Consider the following 22,359-nt stretch of genomic DNA (forward strand, 5'->3'; position numbering starts at 1 on the left):
AGCAAGAAAGACCTCGGTTTGGCCTTCCTGCCTGGCAAGCAGCACAGCACTGGCTGCGCCAGACCGTCCCCACCGCCTGGCAGTCCCTGGCGTCCAGCGGCCCGCTCCCCGCAACGGGCCCTGGGTCCGGGTTTACGGACCGTGCGGGGGAGCAGCGGCGGACGGGGAAGGCGCCCCCGGCAGCTCCCTCGGCTCCGCACCCGCCGACCGGGGAGTAGCAGGGCGGGGCCGGGGCAGGCGACGCGCGGGGGCGCGACCCCTGCTCGAAGGGTCTTGGCCGGCAAGGCCGCGGCGCTGCACCCACCGCAACACGGTCTCCTCCAGCGGCGGGGCCTGGGGCAGACAAGAGCGGGACGAGCAGGGACCGCCGCTGGTCGGGAGTTCGGCGCGTGGGGGACTGCCCAACCGGGACGGGGGGCCGCACGGGGCGCCCGGCTCAGCCCCGCCCGAGCCGGAGGGCACAAGAGGCCGGCACCGGGGCACGGCTGGGGGGGGCGGCGCGCACCGCCCGATCACCGGTCACCGGTCACCACCCCCGGGAACGCCCAGCGACATCCGCCCGCGCCCCGCCCGGGCCGATCCGCACTCACCGCCCAGCGCTCGCCTGGCCCCGCCCTCTCCGCCCCCGCGGCCGCTCATTGGGCAGGAGGCGGCCCCACGCGCACCGTCGCTATAGCGATCCTGGGGGCCGCCCCCCGCGAGAGTTGGGCGGTGCCGCGCCCCCGCCGTGACGTCAGACGCGAGCGAAAGCGAGCCTCGAGCGGCCCCGCCCCCTCCCGCCCCGGAAGCACTTCCCGCGCGAACCGGAAGAGGAGTCCTTGTGCGCGGGGCAGCGACACGCGCGCGCCAGGCCGGGGGAGCCGGAAGTGGGGTTGAGCGTCTGCCGGGCACTTCCGGCGCTCGGCAGCAGGCGGGTCAGCGCGCGGGGAAGAGGGGCCGCAACCATGGTGAGCGCCGGGCCGAGCGGGGCTGGGGCTGGGGCTGGGACTGACGCTGACGCTGGTTCGCTTGCTCCCGCAGACGGTGGGGAAGAGCAGCAAGATGCTGCAGCACATCGATTACCGCATGCGCTGCATCCTGCAGGACGGTCGTGTCTTCATCGGCACCTTCAAGGCCTTCGACAAGCACATGAACCTCATCCTGTGCGACTGCGACGAGTTCCGCAAAATCAAGTGAGGGGGGCTGCTTGGGAGGGGGCGGGACTGCCCGGGGGCGGGTGGGGTTGCTTGGGGCCTCACGTCGCCCCGCCTCTCTCCCCCCCCCCTCTCTCCCCCCCCAACTCCCCAAAGGCCCAAGAACTCGAAGCAGCCGGAGCGAGAGGAGAAGCGCGTCCTGGGGCTGGTGCTGCTGCGGGGAGAGAACCTGGTGTCCATGACGGTGGAGGGGCCGCCCCCGAAAGATGTGAGAAGCCAGGGGCTGTGTCCTGGCCGTGAGCCCGCTCCCCTCGGGCTGTGCGGTCTCCCCTCTCCGGCCCCAGGAGGCCAATGGGCCGCCGAGCCCCCCCCGAGCTGCTCGCCACATTGATTGTTCCTCCTGGTTTTTCAGACTGGCATTGCCCGCGTGCCCCTGGCTGGAGCTGCAGGAGGACCTGGCGTGGGGAGGGCAGCTGGGCGAGGAGTGCCAGCCGGGGCTCCTATGCCCCAGGCTCCAGCAGGGCTGGCAGGCCCCGTTCGGGGAGTGGGAGGACCATCCCAACAGGTGAGATGCTGGGGTTTCCTGGAAAGGGACTCCACTTTCTGCCCAGATGCCCAGTCCTTAGCTGTGACATGCCATGAGGATCAGGTGGCACCAGGCCGCTGTGGTTTGCAACGGCTGTTAGCCAAGCTCTCGGGCAGCCGAGCTTCATCCCAGACTCCCCCACACATGCAGAGTACACACTGAAGGGATGGGCCGAAGGAGGGTGCAGCCTTCAGCACAGAACTAATTTACTTTCACTCTCTACCCGTCACAACTGCCAGTCATGTGTAGGAACTCTTGACCCTGTCTTGTAACATAGGCTTGTATGCAATGTATCCAAGCAATGAGCAGAGGTGAAGTTGGCAGTCAGGGCAGCGCCCTGCAGAGCATTTCTGTGAACTCTTTTCCTTTTGATTACAGGTGATGACGCCCCAGGGCCGCGGAACAGTAGCTGCAGCTGCTGCTGCGGCCACTGCTAGCATAGCAGGAGCCCCTACGCAGTACACACCAGGCCGTGGGGGGCCTCCACCACCCATGAGCAGAGGAGCACCTCCTCCAGGTAAGGAACTACTCTGCTTAAAATCTGGGGCAATACAGGACCTGTGGTACTTGGCTGGACTGGTGATGAATTTCAACCTCATCTGAACCCAATGATGAGTTGGTATTAAGCAGGATTACTCTGAAGTCTAGCTGGGACTACACATCTCACCTAGGAAAGTAGCAAACATCAAGCAAAAAATGTGTTGGGTGGCTGGGTAGGGTTGGCCCACGATTCTGTGCTCATCTCTGAGGGCTAGCCTGACCCTTTTTTCTCCTTGCAGGAATGATGGGGCCACCTCCTGGCATGAGACCGCCCATGGGTCCACCAATGGGAATGCCACCTGGCCGAGGGGCACCAATGGGGATGCCTCCCCCAGGAATGAGACCGCCTCCCCCTGGGATGAGAGGTGAGTGGAAGGGTCTCATCTTGGCTCTGGAAGGTGGGGAGCGTATTTTGACTCTGTGGTGAAGCAGCATGGCTCTAGGCAAGTGCAGCAGACCAGAACTGTGTTCTCCTGTTCAGGCACTCGGGAGGCTGCTCTCAAGCTTGCCACAAGGAGTCTAGGCCTCCTGGAGGAAGTATTGTAGGACAGCCCCTGTAATGAGGACTAATCTGGTGGCTGCCCATGGGCATCAGATGTGTTGTTATGAGTAGACTTCTAAACCAGGCTCTTTTCCCCACTTCCAGGTCCCCCTCCTCCTGGCATGCGCCCGCCCAGACCCTAAGATGTGCTCTGCTGGTGTTAAGTGAACAGGACCAGTTGCTCCTGCCCAACTGTCTGCATTTCACTGTATATTTTCTATTTAGTGACTGTAAGATTTGTCCCTTTTTAATAAAGTAGAAAACTTTCTAGTGGCTGGGCCACTCTGTTGTGAGGGAATGCAGACTGGATGGGAGCTGAGCAGGCGTTCTGCAGCTTGTTGTACGGGGTGAGAAAGAGGCCTTACAGCACGGGCTGTTTGAGAGACCTGAACCATCTACAACTAGAATGACAGCTGGAACAGGAGTCAGATCAAGTTGTCCTGCCAGGCAGCTTCTGCAGAGTGCCAACAGAAATAGCCCTGCTTTTACTTCACACAAGTGACAGGGGAACTCTGTGCCCCCCCCCCCAAGAGGGCTCTCTCCTGCCAAGCAGCTAAGGAGGCAGCATGAATGGGGAAGCTCCCACTTGACCCTTCAATCACCACACTGCAAGAGGAGCAGGCTGGGCAAAACACATGGCCCTTGAACTGCTCACTCCCTTTTCAACCCCTACCTTTCCTCCATACACATGCATCAGGTTGCAAGCTCATTTGTCTCTGCAATATCCCAGGACCTATAACCTACTTGCAAGCAGAAGGAAGAGGCTCACTACTCTCCTCTGCTGCAGTAACACTACAAGGCCAGTCTCAGTCATGGCGTCCCTGTAAGACCTTTTTTACACTGTAGATGCAGCCACTCCTGCTGGGCAGAGGCTGATGGATGGAAACCAGAGGTAGGGATTTGCCTGTCTGTGGAGCTGCTAGAGAACCTGCAGGACAACAGGATTACTGCAGCTAGGTCAGGGGCATCTTGAACAGTTTTGCTTTAGACCCAGTCTCAAATACTAGCAGCTGCTACAAGCAAGCACAGCAGACTATCACCAGCATAGAGAGGTTGACCCTTTATAGCTACAGAAGATACAGTTTTCTCCTGGGGCTCTTCACCAGGTGCTCCTACAGTTACAGCACATCTTGGAATCAGACACTGGAAGTTCAGGCCAGAAGAGAGGCTGTGTGACTTCTGCCATCGCAAAGGGAAGCAGGATCCTTGCTGCCGAGGTCCACTCTCTCCTGTGGCAGCACACCCCAGGTAATGCTCTCAACAAAACATGTCACTTCCTCTTGTACCTGCAGAAGGACTGATGCTGAAGTTGCAGCCCTTGCCCCCATGGGTGCAAGCACCAAACACCTGCCGAGGAGCATGCTACTGAAAGTACTGTCTGGCTGCTCCTCAGCTGGGGGCCTCACTCCAGAGCAGCTGTGGCCCTTTAAACAGGCTGATAGGGGAAGGAAGATGACAACATGGGATGGGAAGCCTTGAGAACACAAGCAATGGTGCCCTCACCTAGACTTGGATTTGAAGTTTCCTCCTTTTCTGCGATGGGCAAGACCCAGCCGCTTCCGCTCTTCAAATGAGGGCCTGCACAGAGAGCACCATAAGGCAATGCGCAGCCCCAGCCCCATGGCACAGCTCAGTCACTACCCAGAGGGTGCACGTTTCGCCTGCCATAAGCAGCCAGTGTTTTTCCCAGGGCTCAGGAACAGCACATCATGCCCCTTGCTCACTTTCTGCTACTGCCACACTCCCCAACAAAGGTGGGGTTTCCCTCCCACCCACCCCCTCATTCCTGGAAGGGCTTTACAGATGTAGCAGGGGCCTGCTGAGCAGAGGTGCTCACTGTCCCCCACCCCCATGAGGTACCATGGGGAGGTGGAGCAACCCCCAGAGCTCCTTGGTGCCCTTCAGAAAAGGAAGAGGGGGGAGGGCTCCCTTGGGAATGGTGTCCCCTGCCTCTAAGGCTGTGCATGCCCTAGAGTGGTAGAGAGGGGTTACCCAGCACGATACTGCTTCAGGGCCTTCCTGCTGGTGTTGGTGAGCTCCTCATCAAATACAGATGACTTCTTCTTCTGTTTGGGGCCTGAGAAACAGCGACAGGAAGAAAAGTCAGCCAAGCGGCACAGAAGGGCACAATGCTGGCCAGTCACCAGGCCCAGGGCATGACTTGCATAGCCACCAAGATACAAGCTCTAGGCCCAGGGAAGGGCTCTTCCCCCCAAATCCAAGCCCCCACTGCACCAGTCTGCATGGCATTGCAGACTGCGTGGGGCCAGTTACACTGCACCCCACGAAACAACTGGCATGGCCTTAGCCTCCGCTCATGAGCACAAGGAGTCCTGCTGTCCAGAGCCAGCGCGTACACCCCATGTGGAGCCATAACAAGGGCCCAGCAAAAGGGATGTCTCCTGATCTGTCCCTGCAGAGAAGTAGCAGCTCTCTCCCCACCTGCTGCTACCGAGGGCTGTTCCTCTGGCAGGGCTCGGGCTCGCTTCCCTCGGCGGGCCCTCTTTGCCACTCGCTCTGCGTACATCTGTGACTTCAGGATTTCAAACTGTGACCTCTCCTCTGGCTGCAAGAGATGCACATGCCAGGGGACAGTCTTCGACTCTCATCCTGGGGCAGGACGCACACCAAGCCACCCCAACTCGGCCCCCCGCCTCTCCGCCCATCTGCTCACTGTCATCTGGCTTTTCTTTTGTGTGTCCTGCATAAACTTCTTCCTTTTCTTCTTGCCTCTCAGCGCCAGGTCAAACTCCTGAAGGGCTTTAGCCACTGAAGACGGACAGACACAGAGTGAAAAAAATACGTGGAAGTCCAGAACAAATACGCAGCAGGAACAGGCCCCAAGCCTAAGCACCCTCAGTTCCTGACTCACGTTTCTCTTTCTTCCTCTCCTCTCGAGTTTGAAACCAGCTCCGCTCAGGCTCCTTGTCTACCTTCTCCTGGTTTCCCTTCTCCAGTTGCTGCTTAGCCTTGTTAATCTGTGGGATGTGCCCAAGTAGGAGTGAGCTCAATCACTCAGCTAAACTGGGAAGCTATTCTCATTCCAGTACAGCGCCTGGGGACTGCATTACGTGAAGCCAGGACCCAGGTCACACCACCACGTGACTGCCGAGGACATACCAAGCCCACAGAAGGTCACAGCCTTCCCAGCTCCATGGAGCAGTTGGGCCAGGGGACTGGAATTGAACTCTACTTTCCTGAGTGCCCCAACCCCCAGCAGATCCCTGCGTACTTACCTGAGCCTCTGACTGCTGCATCTCACGCTCCTCACGCTCCAGGCGCAGCACTGCATACACATCCTTCTCCAGGGTTTCGATCTTTTCCCGGAACTTCAGGATCACATCTGGAACCACCCAGCAAGAGCCAGCCTGAGATGCAGCTCAAGCAACCCTCACCTGCATTCACCACCTCACACCCTTGCTCTGCATCTAGTGTGTTTGTAACCTGCCACCCACCAGGTCTTCCTGCCTGCACCCTCTAGCAAAAGCCAGCTTGAGACATGGCTCATGCCTGCTATTCACCACCACCACCCCCACCCTCTCTCTAGTCTGTTTGTACTCTGAGCTCCCTGTTCACTCCCTCCACCTTGGCAAGCCACTAACCCTGGGGGAGGATTCTGGCCTTCACTGGCGTCTTGGCCGTCTTCACAATCTCCTTTAGCATCTTGCGTTCCTCCTCACCCACCAGCGAGACTGAGCGCCCAGCCCGGCCTGCCCGTGCTGTCCTTCCCACACGGTGCACATAGTGCTTTACAGTGTTGGGCATGGTGAAGTTAATCACCTGGATAGGAGAGCTGGGTTAGCCGGGGCAGGCTTCTGCAACTCTGGAGAAACAGAGCCTTGCAAGCACTCACTGTTTTGACACCCTCAATGTCCAGTCCTCGTGCTGCAACATCTGTGGCCACCAGGACGTCGATCTGCTCATCCTTAAAGCGCCTTAACACAGGCAGAGCACAGGCTGTCACGCAGCTGCCTCCTGCCCACCACCCCTCCTCCTTCCAGCTGCCCACGACACCCTACCTTAGGGCCTCCAGACGCTGCGTCTGAGACAAGTTGCCATGCAGCTCCCCAACCTGCAGGCCCATCAGCCCCAGCAGGATGTGCAGCCGATGAGCCTGCTTCTTGGTTTGGGTGAAAAGCATCACGTGGTCGGAGAAGGTTCGCGTCAGCAAAGCTGGAAGACGGAGGCCAGTCAGCTCTGCCCTTCACAAGCCACGGACTTCAACTCGCCCACCACCCACAAGGGCTCACCCACCTGACACAATGGCTTCGCGGTCCCCTTCTCGGTTGGGTCGGATGCGGATGAATTCCTGCCGCAGGAAGGGGGCCACTTCCGTGTTGCTGTTCACAAAGATCCGGACAGGATTCTTCAGGGACACAGAAGCTAAATCCTTCACCTGCCGAAGCGGAGCGGAGACGTGTCACTGCAGTCAGGAAGAAGGAGCCAGTTGCTCAGGCCACCTGGCAGCCCACCCAAGGGCCTTTTCTTACCTCGTCTGTCATGGTAGCAGAGAAGAGCATAGTCTGCCGGTGGTGGGAGCAGAGGCGGATTATTTCTTTCATCTGCTCCTCGAAGTACTCATCCAGCATCCTGGAGAGGAGAGGAGCAGTGCGGTGCAGCAGCTGGAGCAACACTGGTCTCCCCATCAGGACCAGGCACACACTGCTCCCCTATGATGCTGGAAGCCCCGTTGCTTGGGCACGATGCACTTGCTGGGGATGGATGTGGCAGAGCCAGGCCTGCACCGCCCCTGCCCAGCTTACCTGTCAGCCTCATCCAAGATGAGCACCTCAATGCTGCTCAGATGGAAGGATGGACAGTTGTGGAGATGATCGATCAGACGCCCGGGTGTGGCAATGAGAACGTCTGGCCCCGAGCGCAGCGCTGCCTCCTGAGTCTTTACATCCAAGCCTCCTGTTAGGTGAAACCCCCCGCCATGGGCCATGAGCTGTGGAGTAGGGCAAGGACAGAAGCCCCAAACCCGCCTCCACCAGGCGAAGGATGCCTCTCAGTGGGAAGCTTGGAAATCTGCAGGAGGGACCTCCTCCCCTTCCTGCCCAGCAGACGCAGGTCTAGCCTGAAGCCCCAGAAGAGCCCCACAGCCCAAGCAGCTTTAATTGCAGGATTCCCAAGATGCTCCTCTCACCCCCTAGTGTTAATGCTAAGTGTAGCCCCTGAAAGCTAAAACTCCCAGCCCCAGGGATAATACTCACCCACAGCAAGGCAGGTCGTGATGCTGCTGAACTGTGCCAGCTCTTTGGTGACAGAGTGCACCTGAATACCCAGCTCCCGGGTCGGCACCAGAACCAGCACCCGGGTCACAGGAGCCTGACGAGGCTTATAGATCAAGCGCTCCAGCACAGGCAAAATGAAGGCAGCTGTTTTACCTGCAAAACAGAGAGCACCAGCAATCAGCCAGCCCCAAGGATCTAACTACTACCCAGAGTAGCCTCCTTCCCTCCCTTCCGGGTCCCTACCTGTCCCTGTGGCAGCACAGGCGCAAATATCCTTCCCCAACAGGCCTACTGGGATACAGGCTTTCTGGACTGGGGTTGGCTGCCTGAAGCCAAGTGCTGTGATTGCCTGATAAGAAGAGAGAAAAGCTAGGCATCTGACCAAGGAATGGGAAGTCTCACATGCAGCTCAAGATAGGATGCAGGAAACAACGTCTCTATGAGGGCTGGTACTTGCACGCCATCCCCTACAGCCCCTGCCTGGCAGGGAGAGACTGCGACTGGGGGTCCCCCCACAGCCCGTCTCTCCTAGCAGGAGCAGCTATGAAATCTTCCACATTCCCTACAACCTTGTGCAGAGGCTGAAACGGTGCAATACCTTTAGCAGCGGGCGAGAGAGGTTCATGTCTTGGAATGACAAGCTGTCATCATAGTGAGATGCATCTTCAAAAAATCTCTCTGTTTCCTGCAGAACCAAAAACCGAGAGGAAGACTCGAAACAAGATGCAGCACACACTGTGCCTGCCTACCTGCTCTCGCTGGTGACGAGGTTGGATTCCTTGGGAGGAAAGGTGCTGGACGAGTGAACAGTGTCGTTCTTTCCTTCTCACCCTGATACTTACCACTGCTTCTTTCCCCTTTCTCTTCCGCTCTTTCACCTTGAGGGTATCTGCAGAAAAGGAAAAGTGCTAAGCATCAAGTATTGACTGAGAACAGCTCCAGCCAAGCAGGAGCCAAGTGCATACCCCAGGAGGGGGGCGCTAAGGCAGGCTGGAAGTGGAATATCAAGCAAGGTCCTTTCCCCGCGACAGGGGCACAGATCACAAGGAAGTGTTGAGGGCTCGCTGAGAGAAGAGGCACTGACTATGGCTCCCCAACAAATCCTCGCCTTCTCCTAATACCTGCTTGTGTGAAGATGCTCTCGTCAGCTGAGGAATACTGGGACTCCACATCCTCCTCCTCCTCCCTGCTTTCTTCGTTCTCTCGTTCTTTATTTTCATCTTCCTTTTCCGCGCCTGTGTCTTCCTCCTTTGTCTTTGCTCGTTTTGCGTCTCTTTCCTAAACAGAGACAGGGAATCTGCGACCTGAAAAGTGTAAAGACGACTCCAGCCTCCCTCCAAGCACCTGTTTCAAAGGTAAACCTCTCTGGGAGCAGGAACAGTACGAAAAGCAGAGTCCTGTCCTCTGCCCTATGCCTCTCTCACAGTGAGAAGCACCAGGAAGGTGGTTTTCTTCCCGGTTGCTGAGCACCACTGACCTGGGCTTTCCTTTTCTTTCTCACTTTTTCAATCTTCTCATCCAGCGTCGTGGCTGCTCGCTGGGGAAAGGCAAAGAATTAGGGAAAGCCACGGAGCCCCTGCACGGCCCGGCCTCGAGGTCGTCGGGTGCCCCAGGAAGAAGGCAGCAGTGTCAGGCTCGGTCCAGAAGAGAATTTACATCAGAGTGACCAAGGCCCCTGAGCTGAACTCGCCCCCAAAGAAAGAAACCTCCCTCCGGCCCTGGGACGCAGCGTCCTCGCTGCGGGAAGGAAGGGACTGGCCCCGGCCGCACTCACCTTCCCCTTGAGCTGGCGCAGCGCCTCAGCCCAGGCCCCGCCACTGCCCGCAGCCTCCTTCTCCGCAAACACGAAGTCGGCATTGAAGTCCCCGCCGCGCCCGTGCCTCCCCAGGACCGGCCCCGCCGTCTCCTGCACCACACCGGGGCGAGTGTCAGCTGGGCCCGCCACCTCCTGCCTCGCCAGCCGAGCCCCGCCGCCCCCTGCACCACACCGGGGCAAGCGTCAGCGTCAGCGTCAGCCGGGCCCCGGCCCCGGCCCCGGCCCCGGCGCCTCCTCCCCACGCCGGGGCGAGCGTGAGCCCAGCCCGCCGCCTCCTGCCAGACGCGGCGCGGGGACGTGGGGAGGGGGCACGGGCCGCAGCCCCGACCCCGCACCTCGTCGGATTCCGACCCGGAGTCAGGCTCGGTATCGGACCCGCGCGCCTGCCGCATGTCCACGCCGCGCCGTGCCCGCGCACGCGCACCCGCCGCAGCGCCCGGAAGCGGGGCGGGGTGTCCTGCGGCCCCGCCCCCCCGGCCGCCGGGGAAAGGAAACCGAAAGCGGCGCCGCCCGGAACGAGACCCGCACCTTGCCCAGCCGCGCCGCCATGGAGCCGCCGCGCGCCGCCCGCCGGGGTGAGCCCCCCAGCCCCGCGCGCGGGCACCGCCGGGCAGGCTCGGCCGGGGGGGCGGCGCGGGACGGGACGGGACGGGACGGGACGGGGGAGGCTGGGCTGGGCTGGGCTGAGCTGAGCTCTCGCTGCTTTTCCCCGCAGGCCCCGACGCCGCCCGCGGCAGAGGCCGAGCCGGAGGCGGAGGCGGGCAGGCCCCGAGGGCAGCCTTGCCGGGCAGAGGAACGTGGCGCCCGGGGCCGCGCGGGGAGCGGTTCGGCGGCACGGGCCGGCTGCCCGGCCGCGGCCGGAGGGGCGGCGGGGGCCCGGGTTGGGACGAAGGCAGGAGGCGCCGGGCCGAGCCGCAGGAGGCGGCCGGCGGGCGCCGGGCCCCGCCCCGCGAGGAGTTCCGCTTCCCCCCGCAGCCCGCGCCCGGCGGCGCCCCGCGCCACGAGCAGCCGCAGCCGGGGCGGCGGATTGGCTACAAGTTCCTGGAGAGCCTCCTGCACAGGGACCCGTCGGAGGTGGTCATCACGCTGGTGTCCAGCTCGGGGCTCCGGGAGCTGCTGGCACAGGTGGCCATGAAGCCTGGCTTCCTGGAGCTGCTGTGCCAGGTGCTGCGCAAGGCGTGCAGCTCCCGCATGGACCGGCAGAGCGTGCAGCAGCTGCTGGGGCTGGTCAAGGAGTCCAACTTCCTCAAGGTCTGCCTGCCGCAGTACGCGGCCGACATGATGACAGAGCCCATGCCCGCCCTGCGGCAGCAGTACCCGGAGCACGTGGACAACATCATCGTGCTCCTCCAGGACCTGGTGAGCATCTTCCCAGCCAGCTCCGTGCAGAAAATCTCTGTGCTGATGTCCATCCTGCCAGCCTCCATCAATGTGCTGAGAGCCTCCGGTGTGGACATCACGGAGCAGACAGAGAGGAGCTTGGAGAAGGTCCAGGCCCTGATCCAGCACCTGCAGGAGAAGAAGCGCGAGGGCACCCTGCGGGCTGACAGCTACACGCTGCTGCAGCCTCAGCCTGGTGGGCAGGAGGACTCCTACCGTGCCATGACCGTCTACCCCACCTACAACGAGGTGCACCGGGATGAGAAGCCCTTTCTTCGCCCCAACATCGTGTCTGGGAGGTACGAGAGCACCGGTGTTTACCTGGACACGCATTTCCGACTCCTGCGAGAGGACTTCGTCAGGCCTCTGAGGGAAGGCATCCTGGAGCTTCTGCAGAGCTTTGAAGACAAAGGCTTGAGGAAGAGGAGGTTTGATGACATTAGGATCTACTTCGACACGCGGATCATCACTCCACTCTGTTCCTCCTCCGGCATCGTCTATAAGGTCCAGTTTGACACCAAGCCGCTGAAGTTTGTGCGGTGGCAGAACTCCAAGCGCCTGCTCTACGGCTCCCTGGTCTGCATGTCCAAAGACCACTTCGAAACCTTCCTCTTTGCCACGGTGTCCAACCGCGACAGTGTCGACCTGGCCAAGGGCATCGTGCAGCTGTGCTTCACCGGGCACAGCCAGGCGCTGCTGGCAGAGGCCCAGCCCTCGGACTCCTTTCTCATGGTGGAGACAACAGCCTACTTTGAAGCCTACCGGCATGTGCTGGAGGGGCTGCAGGAGGTCCAGGAAGAAGACGTCCCTTTTCAGAAGTACATTGTGGAGTGCGACACCCTCGTGGGGGAGCCGGCGTACCTGAGGACAGGCAGCGCCTACAACCTCGCACCTCTGCTGGAGGAGCCCTCTCCAGATGGAGAGGGGGACCTGGCCAGCCCCGAGGGCTGGAGGAGACCGAGGGTGAATGTTCTCGACCCCAGCCAGTGGCCTTCCATGGAAGCCTTGAAGCTGGACGAGTCACAGATGCAGGCCTTGCAGCTGGCACTCACCAAGGAGCTGGCCATTATCCAGGGGCCTCCTGGAACTGGTGAGAGAGGCTGGCTTACAGCTGCTGTTCGGTGGCTTTTCGCAAACTCCCCTAAGCCCCTTCTTTTACAAGCCCCACCTGATGAACACAAGGTGGAGAATAATCCTAGTGAGGGGCAACGCTGCGTGCCTTGCTGTCTGCACCCAGCACTCCTGCTCCAGCCCCGCTCCTGCTGGACTCTGCCCCTGCGGAGAATGCACAAGCCCCGCCAGGCCCATGCGGTGAATAGTGGCCCTCTTTAGGCACAGGCATGTTCCTCTTGCTTAGGAAGGAAGGGCTGGCCCTGGACCTCTGTCTTCTGGCCCATGGGCAGGTATGGTCTAAACGCCTTTCCGCTCAATCCAGGGAGGGTCGGGGCAGCCAGGCAGCTGCCCTGTGACTGCATAGTACTTCCAGGCCCCTGTTGTGTGGCCGGAGTCTGTCAGATGCGTCCCACAGTGCTGGGTAGCTCCACTGCAGCCAGGGGCATGGGGCATGCGGGCTATCCTCTGCTCTGCATGAATGTCTGAAGCACCAAAGTCTGGATTTGGCCGTAAGCCAAATACAGCCTTCAAGCAGGTTTGTGTTGTGGGCAGAAGAACCCTCTAGGATCCTGGGGCTGTCGTGGGTCTCGGACCATAGCCCTGCACTGTCAGTTGCTCCCTTCCTAACACTGTCGGCTTTCAGCTCCTGGTCCTCTGACCCCCTGACACGCTGTAGTGCTGACTGCAGAGGTTTCAAACTAGATCCCGCTGTCATGGTCTAAGATCTTAACTAAGTTTTTCTATGGTGCCCACTAGTGTAACACATGAGTCTGAATCACATAATGTGTGCCCCAGTCATGCCCAGAGGCTTCATGTAAGGTAGGTTTGCATCCTGCCAAGCCTGTATGTGCATGCAGGAGGAGACAGTATCTTTCCTCTGCAGAGATCGGATGGGGAAGGTCAGCATGTAAAACCTCGATCAGCTGGCTCATGGCCCAGCACCTGGTACTGTACTGTGCTGCTAACTTATAGATAGACCTGGAGCTCGGAGAGATTTCCTGCCCCTTGACACGCCCTGATGGTTCTCCCAGTTCTGAGATGGCACATGGGGCTCGGGCCTCCAGACTGATTCTGGGTTTGTCCTGCAGGGAAGACCTATGTGGGTTTGAAGATCGTCCAGGCTTTCCTGACCAACGAGCAGGTGTGGCAGAGCATCACCCAGAAGTCTCCCATCCTCGTGGTCTGCTACACCAACCATGCCCTGGACCAGTTCCTGGAAGGTTAGAGGGTCTGTGTGGTAGAGGAGGGAAGCCCTTTTGGATGGGGAGGAGCTCAGGCCCGTGTTCTGTGCTGGAGCTGTCTAGCCTTTCACTCCGGTGGCTGCCTTGGGTCCAGTCCTCACTGCTGTGCAGTGTGGAGGCCCCTTTATAAGCCAGCCGAGCTGAACCCTGAGGAGGTGTGCTGGGGCACAGGAGCTGTCCTTCTCTCCAGTGACATGTTCCTTTTGTGCTCAGGGATCTACAAGTCCCAGAAAAGCGGGATCGTGCGTGTGGGGGGCAGAAGCAGCAGTGAGGTCCTGAAGCAGTTCACGCTGCGGGAGCTGAGGAAAAAGTGTGACTTCCGCCGCAATCTACCGCCGCACCTGCGCAGGGCCTATGTGGACGTACGTGCAGGACCCAGGCTGCCTAGGAGAGGGAAGGGACCCCCAGGAAACCGCTCCATGGAGCTGGCTCTGCCAGGCCATCTCCTCACCTGCCCTTCAATCTGCAGCTGACGCTGACATCCATCTCTTGATCTGCCTGTTCTTGTTTTCTGTGTGGCCCTTTCCTTTTCCCTCTGCTGTTCCTTGATTCTGTCTTCCTGGAGTGCAGTACCCCTGAAAGCGTCTCTCTTGTGTTGGGCAGATTACGAACCAGATGAAGCATTCGGAGCAGGAGCTGCGCGAGGGAGCCAGGCACCTGGAGTGCACAACGTATGGCGTGCTGCACGAGCGTCACCTGGAGAGATACATCTCCCCACAGCACTGGGACAGCCTGACGACTGGGCCGGTAAGAGGAGCTTCCTCTCCCGGGGCCAGGCCCCTCCTGCTCCGTGTCTGCCTGGCCGCACCTCTTGTCCAGGTAACCCACAGTGCCCAGGGCAGTGATACCAGCCAGGGGACCTGACCATCCCCAGAGCAGGGCTCTGTGGGAATGAGATGTTGATTTCACTGCCCGAGTAGGAGCTCACAGCAAGGAGGTGCTGTGAAGAGCTTGTGAATTGACTGGTGCCCTGAATAGACCCGATCCCTGCACTGCAGAATTCAGCTGGCTGCAATAGTCACGTTCCTTGCCCTTGCAGTCATAAAGAAATCCTCCTCATTTGAATCTGATAGCATAGGTGCAAGGAGAATGGCCCCAGGAAACCAGCAGCAGCCTCTGAAGCTTGGGGGAATAGAAACTTCCTTTAGCTCACTGCTTGCCTAGGTTTCAAGTTGTTCCTTTTTAACTGTATAAAGCACAGGTCACAAGGAAACCTTCCTGCAGTAGTCAGTAAAAATCTGTTCCTTAAGGATCCTGAAGCCACCAGAGATGTGCCAGGGTTGCCACACTTGAGACCGCAGGCAGCAGCCTTTGTTGCGCTCTGGGGTCTGGCCCACGTTCATGCATTGAAGAGAAGCAGGTGCGGGTTTGGCATGGTCTTGAACTTGGCAGCAGAGATCACCAGCCTGGTGGTTTGTTTCTCTCTGGCCAGGAGGACGAGTGGTTTTACTGCTTCGGTTCGAGGCATTCGATGATTTTGGAATGGCTGGGCCTTGGTGTCAATACCTTCACCCAGAATACTGCAGAGAACCCAGGGCCTGAAACCACAGGTAAGAGACTTCTCCTCTGCAGGGCATGTGTGCAGGCACGGGGTTTGAGAGAGGTGTGCAGTACGAGGGGGAGAAGAGCGTGTGTGCAGTGCTGTGCATCCTGGATCCCTGCATTCCAACATCTCCCTCCAGCAGGGGCCAGAGGTGTCTGTGTGTGTAACCAGGTGACTCCCCTGCAGGTGGTCAGCAGGAGGGGGAAGAGGAGGAGGAGGGAGAGGTACAAGAGGAGCTGCTGGAGATCGAAGAGGAAGCTGACCTGATCCAGGCAGACCGAGTGATCGAGGAAGAGGAAGCAGCCCGGCCCCAGCGGAGGAAGGAAGAAGAAAACGGGGCGGTCATGGAACTGGCCAATCGCCTGCTGGCCATGAAGCTGGAGAAACAGGGCCTGGGAGCAGCCCAACCACAGCAGGAAGGAGAGTGGGAGGTAACTGCACAGGTCCACATGGGCACTTGTTTCTGCCCTTCATGCCAGATGTTTCTGGACAAGCAGGGAGTGAAGGCACATGGGTGCAGGGAAGTCCCTCCAGTCTTGGTGTGTGATGGGCTCTCCACAGATGCAGCCAGCTCAGAGGAAGAAAATGAAACATAAGGTGAAGGTTGAACTTCATAAGCTGAGCACGATGACGGAGGAGCAGGCTGAGGCTATCCAGGATCTGTGGCAGCTGGATCTTGGCTCCCGCTGGCAGCTGTACAGGTAACCAAACTCCTGGGTCTGTGGAGCAGACATCGAGGTGCAGTCCCTGCTCTGCCCCATCTTCCCTCAGTGAGTGGTTTAAACCTATTAAGACTTAAGGTCCTCTCGGAAAATGCCAGCTCTTTGCTTTGACTCATTTTTTTACTGGAGAAACGGAGCAATTCTTCTACTGCAAAATGCTCAGAGAGACCACAAGTGGTCGGACCGTGTTTGATGCTGGATTTCTATTGGGAATCCCTGGGTCTTAGCTAATGAATCAGCATTGCTGGGTGTGGAAATGCTACAGAGGGAGCTGAGCCCAGTGCTAGGCGCCTTACCTAAGATCATGCAGAATCCTGGGCCTGGGTCTTTCCCAAGAAGGCAGGTGAGTGCCCTGGCCCCTGCCCGGCCCCTCCTCTCATGGTGCCCGTGCCCCTCCCCAGGCTTTGGCTGCAGATGTACCAGGGTGATATCCGGCGGCAAATCCTGCAGCACGAGCGGCAGTACCAGGTGGCAGCGGAGCGGCTGGCTGAGCTGCGGCTGCAGGAGGACCTGTGCATCCTCAAGGAGGCCCAGGTTGTGGGCATGACAACCACAGGTGAGTGGAATGTGGGAAATGTGCTGGCTCTGCCTCCTGGGCCACCTGCCAGGACGTGGTCCCTGAAGGGTTTGATGCCCAGCACTGAGGCAGCTCACGTGGAGCAGGGAACCTGCGCCTGCTGCAGCCTCCTTAGCAGCCAGCAGGGAGGGAGTCTGACAATGCCGGGCTCAAGGAAAATCCTGTCTTGCCCTGAAGGAGCTTTCCAACAGTTCCCAGCCTGCTGGCTGGGGCTGACCACAGCTTATGCCTGTCATATCCACTGCAGGCAGCCCATGAACAAGAGACAGTGTCAGCCTTATGCTCTGGTGCTTTGCAGTGTGAGCTAGCCAAGTCCCTTTCTCTTCCATGGGCTGAGGAGGCTGGGAGCAGGGGAGAAGCATGGGTCCCAAGGACACCTCTGTGCATGTGTTCATTCCCTTCCCTGCCACCAGTTCTGGGAACTGTCCTTGGTATGGTCCAAGGTGCCAATCTAAAAGTTAATTTGGATTTGGTGCCTTGGAGAGCCTCTCTTGTTCTCCTAGGAACACAAGGGAACTGGGGCCTGGTGAGGGTCTCTCCCTCCCTATAAAGGGCAGTCCTAAAGCACTTGACCACTGACTGGCTGCAGAGGGGCCCTGGTCCACTCCATGCTCTTGTTTCCACTGCCAGGTGCTGCCAAGTACCGCCAGATTTTGCAGAAAGTGGAACCTCGAATTGTCATAGTGGAAGAGGCAGCAGAGGTGCTGGAGGCTCACACGATCACCACGCTGAGCAAAGCCTGCCAGCACCTTGTCCTCATCGGAGACCACCAGCAGGTACCGCACCAGCGTGCACTGGCCCCTCCACTGCGGAGGCAGATGGAGGATTCAGAGAAAGGTGTGGGAAAAGGAAGGTTTTGCAAGTGGGGCTGGGAGAAGGCCTCATCACAGTCTTCTTCCCTTTCAGCTGCGGCCGAGCGCCAACGTGTATGACTTGGCCAAGAACTTCAATCTGGAGATGTCCCTCTTCGAGCGGCTGGTGAAGGTTGGCCTCCCCTTTGTTCGCCTGAATTACCAGGTGAGTAGCAGCTCCAGCATCCCCTCTTGCTGCATTCGTGCCCTGTGGGAACCCAGAGTTGGAGTCCTCTGGAAGTTTGGCCTTGTATCTTTCCCCTGGACAATCTGTCAGAAAAGCATGTGCTGCCTAGTGCCCGAGAAGGGCCTTGGGATCTGTCTGATCCAGCTGCTGTGTCCCTTCAGGGTATAGGCTCCACATCAAAGACACTGCTGCCAGGCTCTGTCTCTGCTTTAAATGACGTTGGTACAAGGGGAATGGTGTGTTAACAGTCTCTGTTCTTTGCTGGCTACTGCTAGTGAAAGCTGCCTGGCCATCCTAGAATCGAAACATTTTAACCACACGGGTGGCAGCAGCACAAATTTCCCCATACTGTCTCCTGCAGATCTGCCATAGCCTCTTTTGCTCAAGTTCTTACCCTATGCCCACCATGGTGGCTCGGCACCTGGTAGAACCAGCTGTCCCCCTGGGAGAAGCTCCCTTCCAGACCCATTCAGTGCTTGCTCTCTCCCAGCACTTCCAGTGTGGAGCCTGACTCATCTCGATGATATTGCTGGCGGTTTACTGTAGTCTGGACACCTGTCCACTGGGACCTGGGTTGAAATCACCAAATGCAATTACTGCAGTCCTTGCAAACAGCCTTTGTGGAGACGCTTCTGATCCCTTTCTGCTGACTGGACTGGAATGGCTGATAGAGGAGGGGGTGGCCTTGTGAGTCTTGGTTTTTGTGTCATGGTGGCTGCCCTGTGTGTGTTCTTGTTCCCCAGTGAAGCCAGAGATTGTTAGCAGGGGAGAGGCACAGTTCACTCCAGCGTGAGAAGTTGGCTGTGCTCCTCCGGCAGTGCTGACCTTACAACTTTGTATTTCAGCACCGCATGCGCCCTGAGATTGCCCAGCTCCTTACTCCTCACATATACCAGGAGCTGGAGAACCACCCCTCAGTCCTCACCTATGAGAACATCAAGGTACGATCACAGCTCATGCCAAACAGTACGTCTCAAACCTTTTACTGGTGACTGGGACCCTCTGTTTAGCTCCATCACACCTGGTTGCTTTTTGGGATTATATTGAAGTGCCTCGGCCTCGCTCGTTAAATTCGGCTATTTTAAAAATACGACAGCTGACTTGGGAATTAGGTGCTATAGGAGGCAATTGTATGTGGCAGCAACAAGACACACCATGGTGCTGCATTCAGTTCTTACAGCAACCTTCTAAGAAAGATGACGAAAACCTGAAAGATGCAGACTGATGCATAGATGGTTGGAGGTTCAAAAAACACTTCTAGAACAAGGCACCTTAGGAACTTAATCTTCTTATCAGAAAACAGATCAGCAACTCGATTGTTATGTATATTTACTTCATGAGGTGAACATACTAGCACTCATGGATTCCTTAATGTAGCAGAGACAAATGAGAACCAACAGATGAATGCTGAACTGAGGCAAATTTTAAATTAGACCAGATACACTTAGCAGTGAGGATGACTAACAGTGGAACAGAGTGGTAAGAAACAGTGTGGGAAGGCCAGTAGGGGCCAACCTTTTTGGAAAGCATGCCACAAGTGCAGCCCAAAGTATGAGCCAGTGCATCTACTGTACTGCCCTCATCCATAAACTAGTTATGCTGGCACAAAAGGAAAGGGCTGCCAGATACTCCTTCCTCCCTCAGACAAAATACAAGACCTTAAATACTCAGGCCCTAAAGTAGGGTGAAAGGAGGAGGGAGAATGCACCTCTAAATTAATGAGCTTATTTGCATTTCAGAATCAAAGTGCCACAGACCCTGAGATAAGGCTTATGTGGACTGCAAGTACCACACAGACATGTCACTGGAAAGTGCACATGTGCATTCCACCCAAGCTACTGGGTATCTGAAAGTGATAAAGTCTGTCCATCCTCCCATTCCCCTGCCCTCAAAGGAAAACTTGCATTTACTGTATGGAACATCTGCCTGCAAACATCCACCAGCACCCATCCCTTCTAGATAATGTGAAGAATATTGCAGGTAATGAGAGAACTCAGGTCTTCCAAATAGTGTGGCATTTCTGAGTTGTCAGTGCTGTCCTATCAGGACTCTGAGGCATGGCTTGCAACCTGAAAGTCTTTCTTTCTTGCTAGGTATGTTGTGGAAATGTCTGACAGAGGCTTTGCCTTAGGTGTGTGAAGCTCTGGGCCTCGCCCCCACCTCCAAGTCTGTAAACTATGCAGGAAGTCTTAGAGGGGAAAGATGCAAAAGGAAAGGTTGCCATGTTGGAAGGAACTCTCCTTTTCCCTGGTGACCCTTCCCTCTCTTTTCATTTCAGGGGGTTGTATCTAACCTCTTCTTTGTGGAGCATGACTTCCCTGAAGAGGAAATCCAGGAAGGGAAAAGCCATCAGAACCCACATGAGGCCAAATTCGTGGTGGAGCTGTGCAAGTACTTCCTGTGCCAGGACTACCTGCCCTCTCAGATCACCATCCTCACCACCTACACTGGGCAGCTTTTCTGTTTGCGCAGGCTCATGCCTGCCAAAACCTTTGCAGGTGTGAAAGTTCATGTGGTGGATAAGTACCAGGGTGAGGAGAACGACATTATCCTGCTTTCACTTGTGCGAAGTAACAGGGAAGAGAGAGCTGGATTCCTGCAGATTTCCAACCGGATCTGTGTGGCATTATCCAGAGCCAAGAAAGGGCTGTACTGCATTGGGAACATGGGGATGCTCGGCAAGGTCCCCCTCTGGAGCAAGATCATTCACACCCTCCGAGAGAAAGGTCGGATCGGCCGCTCGCTGATACTGTGCTGCCAGAACCACCCTGACACTCGGACCCTGGTGTCCAAAGCAGCAGACTTCTACCAAGTTCCAGAAGGGGGTTGCAGCCGCCCCTGTGAGTTCAGGCTGAGTTGCGGACACGTCTGCACTCGGGCATGCCATCCCTATGACATCCAGCACAAGGAGTTTCAGTGTCTGAAGCCCTGCCAGAAGGTGCTCTGCAAAGATGGGCACCGTTGCCCCCATTTGTGCTCTGAACCCTGTGGAGAATGCATGGTGAAAGTGTCGAAAACTATCCCCAAATGCGGCCACCCACAGATGGTTCCTTGCTCCATCCCTGCAAGTGAGTTTTCTTGTCAAGAGCCTTGTCAGAAGTATCTGACGTGTGGGCACAAATGTAACAAGTTCTGTGGGCAAGAATGCACTGCCCAGTGTCCTGAGCTGGTGATGGTCACATTAAAATGTGGCCATGACCAGCAGGTGAAATGCTGGGTCACGAAAGAGATGGAAAATGGGATGCCTGTGAAGTGTAAAACGAAATGTGTGACCACGCTGGACTGTGGCCATGCCTGCCCAGGCTCCTGCAACACCTGTTATGAAGGGCGATTTCACGAGCAGTGCAAGAACCCCTGCAAGCGCTTCCTAGTTTGCTCCCACAAGTGTCAGCAGCCTTGCACTGGGGAGTGCCCTCCCTGCCAGCAAGCATGTCAGAATCACTGCATCCACAGTCAGTGTAAAAAGAAATGCGGGGAGATGTGTATCCCATGCATGGAGCCATGCGAGTGGCGGTGCCAGCACTACCAGTGCACGCAGCTTTGCTCAGAGCCATGCAACAGGCCTCGCTGTGATGTGCGGTGCAGTAAGAAGCTGCGTTGCGGTCATCCCTGCATCGGGCTGTGCGGGGAACCCTGCCCCAAAAAGTGCCTTGTGTGTGACCACGATGAAGTCACTCAGATATTTTTTGGCTTTGAAGAGGATCCAGAAGCCTGCTTTGTGCAGCTAGAAGACTGCGGCCACATCTTCGAGTCCCAAGGTCTTGACTATTACATGGATGAAGACGAAAGTGCCGTCAAGCTGAAGGTGTGTCCCAGCTGCCAGACGCCAATTAGAAAGAACTTGAGATACGGCACCATTGTGAAAAAGCGGCTGGAGGAGATCGAGAAGGTGAAGGAGAAAATCCAAGGCCCAGCGCGTGAAATTGAAACGAGCAGGCACAGGCTCCAGGCCATGCTGGAAGGGAAGGCTGTGCTGCGGAGAGTGCTGCCTACCAAGTACGACCGGCTGGAGGAGAGGCTGAAGCAGCCCAACCTCTCCACGAAGAGCATCGGGCTCCTGGAGAACCTGATCAACTTCTATGAGCGCGTTGCGGACCTGACTGGGTCCCTGGGCAAGCTGGACCCGAGCGAGCGCGAGGTGCTGAGGAAGCGGCTGGCTGAGGTGCAGGAGTGGCTCAGCAAGGAGCGGCTCAGCTTCAGCAGCCAGGAGCTGTCGGACCTGCAGAGCGAGATGCAGCGGGTGACGTACCTGGCCAACCTCCTGACCCGCTGCAGTGGCGCTGGCACGCGGCTCAGCACCGCGCTGGCCAGGGACGTCGCTGCCCTGCGCGCGGTGCTGCAGCGCACCGGGAGGTTCACGCCGGAGGACGAGGCGGCGGTGCGGGTGAAGATGGAGGAGCTGAAGGCTGCGCTCCCCGCGTCAGGGCTGGGCATCTCGGAGGAGGAGCGGGTGCAGATCGTCAGCGCCATCGGCTGCCCGCGCGGCCACTGGTTCAAGTGCAAGAACGGGCACGTGTACGTGATCGGGGAGTGCGGCGGGGCCATGGAGCAAGGCCGCTGCCCCGAGTGCCAGGCCGTCATCGGCGGCCGCAACCACGCGCTGGACGACTCCAACCGCCTGGCGCCCGAGATGGACGGCGCCGCGCACGCCGCCTGGTCCGACACGGCCAACAACCTGCTCAACTTTGAGGGGCTCGGCCGCCTGCTCTAGGCCGCGCCTGCGCCCACGCCACGGCCCGCCGCACTTTACCGCCCCACCCCCCACAACCGCCCGCGCTGTCCGCGTTTTCACCGCAATAAATTTTATCCAGTGACGCAAGGTGCCTGCTCCGCCACCGGGGGGGGGGGGGGCGGTGCGGGGTCCTGCCGTCTCTCGAGCAGCGCCGGAAGTGGGC

The 22,359-nt window shown here is 58.2% G+C and overlaps 4 protein-coding genes across 13 annotated transcripts in view; 2 read left to right on the top strand and 2 right to left on the bottom strand.

The window, feature by feature from the left end:
* The window catches only part of ELMO2 (engulfment and cell motility 2), a 28,437-nt gene extending 27,710 nt beyond the window's left edge, over positions 1-727 (bottom strand). For 7 of the 10 annotated variants that reach the window (XM_090065110.1, XM_090065108.1, XM_090065107.1 and 4 more), the window contains exon 1: positions 305-575. The gene's annotated coding sequence lies outside the window, so the exon portion shown is untranslated. The other 3 variants (XM_090065104.1, XM_090065111.1, XM_090065112.1) reach the window with 3 other exon arrangements.
* A 70-nt stretch (positions 728-797) lies between these two features.
* On the top strand, positions 798-3,073 carry SNRPB (small nuclear ribonucleoprotein polypeptides B and B1). Its single transcript, XM_090065120.1, has 7 exons — positions 798-947; positions 1,021-1,172; positions 1,290-1,401; positions 1,546-1,698; positions 2,098-2,236; positions 2,499-2,624; positions 2,906-3,073. The coding sequence occupies exons 1-7, from the start codon at positions 945-947 to the stop codon at positions 2,941-2,943; spliced, it is 723 nt and encodes a 240-aa protein (XP_089921246.1). The 5' UTR covers positions 798-944; the 3' UTR covers positions 2,944-3,073.
* A 774-nt stretch (positions 3,074-3,847) lies between these two features.
* Positions 3,848-10,309, bottom strand: DDX27 (DEAD-box helicase 27). Its single transcript, XM_090065102.1, has 21 exons — positions 10,186-10,309; positions 9,809-9,940; positions 9,512-9,571; positions 9,156-9,312; positions 8,877-8,923; positions 8,633-8,719; positions 8,278-8,383; positions 8,014-8,187; positions 7,564-7,714; positions 7,291-7,390; positions 7,055-7,196; positions 6,820-6,973; positions 6,654-6,735; positions 6,403-6,580; positions 6,037-6,143; positions 5,673-5,778; positions 5,475-5,569; positions 5,243-5,366; positions 4,793-4,877; positions 4,304-4,378; positions 3,848-4,086 (listed from the first exon to the last, which is right to left on the bottom strand). The coding sequence occupies exons 1-21, from the start codon at positions 10,240-10,242 to the stop codon at positions 4,071-4,073; spliced, it is 2,235 nt and encodes a 744-aa protein (XP_089921228.1). The 5' UTR covers positions 10,243-10,309; the 3' UTR covers positions 3,848-4,070.
* ZNFX1 (zinc finger NFX1-type containing 1) lies at positions 10,269-22,297 on the top strand. The gene is made up of 13 exons (XM_090065101.1): positions 10,269-10,425; positions 10,566-12,320; positions 13,432-13,563; positions 13,798-13,946; positions 14,188-14,331; positions 15,017-15,134; positions 15,314-15,558; positions 15,689-15,828; positions 16,251-16,405; positions 17,057-17,202; positions 17,333-17,443; positions 18,310-18,405; positions 19,743-22,297. The coding sequence occupies exons 1-13, from the start codon at positions 10,398-10,400 to the stop codon at positions 22,173-22,175; spliced, it is 5,652 nt and encodes a 1,883-aa protein (XP_089921227.1). The 5' UTR covers positions 10,269-10,397; the 3' UTR covers positions 22,176-22,297.
* Positions 22,298-22,359: the final 62 nt, after the last annotated feature.

Source organism: Crocodylus siamensis, chromosome 10 (genome assembly GCF_052110815.1).
Source record: "Crocodylus siamensis isolate JL-2025a chromosome 10, ASM5211081v1, whole genome shotgun sequence".
NCBI lineage: Eukaryota > Metazoa > Chordata > Crocodylia > Crocodylidae > Crocodylus > Crocodylus siamensis.

Coding starts and splice junctions, on each gene's coding strand:
- DDX27 (XM_090065102.1), bottom strand. CDS start 10,242: ATGCGGCAGGCGCGCGGGTCCGATACCGAGCCTGACTCCGGGTCGGAA. Junction 7,391..7,563: donor ATCTTGGATGAGGCTGACAG/GTAAGCTGGGCA, acceptor TCTCCTCTCCAG/GATGCTGGATGAGTACTTCG. Junction 6,736..6,819: donor CAGCGTCTGGAGGCCCTAAG/GTAGGGTGTCGT, acceptor GCCTGTGTTAAG/GCGCTTTAAGGATGAGCAGA.
- SNRPB (XM_090065120.1), top strand. Junction 2,237..2,498: donor CAGAGGAGCACCTCCTCCAG/GTAAGGAACTAC, acceptor TTCTCCTTGCAG/GAATGATGGGGCCACCTCCT. Junction 2,625..2,905: donor GCCTCCCCCTGGGATGAGAG/GTGAGTGGAAGG, acceptor CCCCACTTCCAG/GTCCCCCTCCTCCTGGCATG.
- ZNFX1 (XM_090065101.1), top strand. CDS start 10,398: ATGGAGCCGCCGCGCGCCGCCCGCCGGG. Junction 13,947..14,187: donor TGCGCAGGGCCTATGTGGAC/GTACGTGCAGGA, acceptor TGTGTTGGGCAG/ATTACGAACCAGATGAAGCA. Junction 17,203..17,332: donor TCATCGGAGACCACCAGCAG/GTACCGCACCAG, acceptor CTTCCCTTTCAG/CTGCGGCCGAGCGCCAACGT.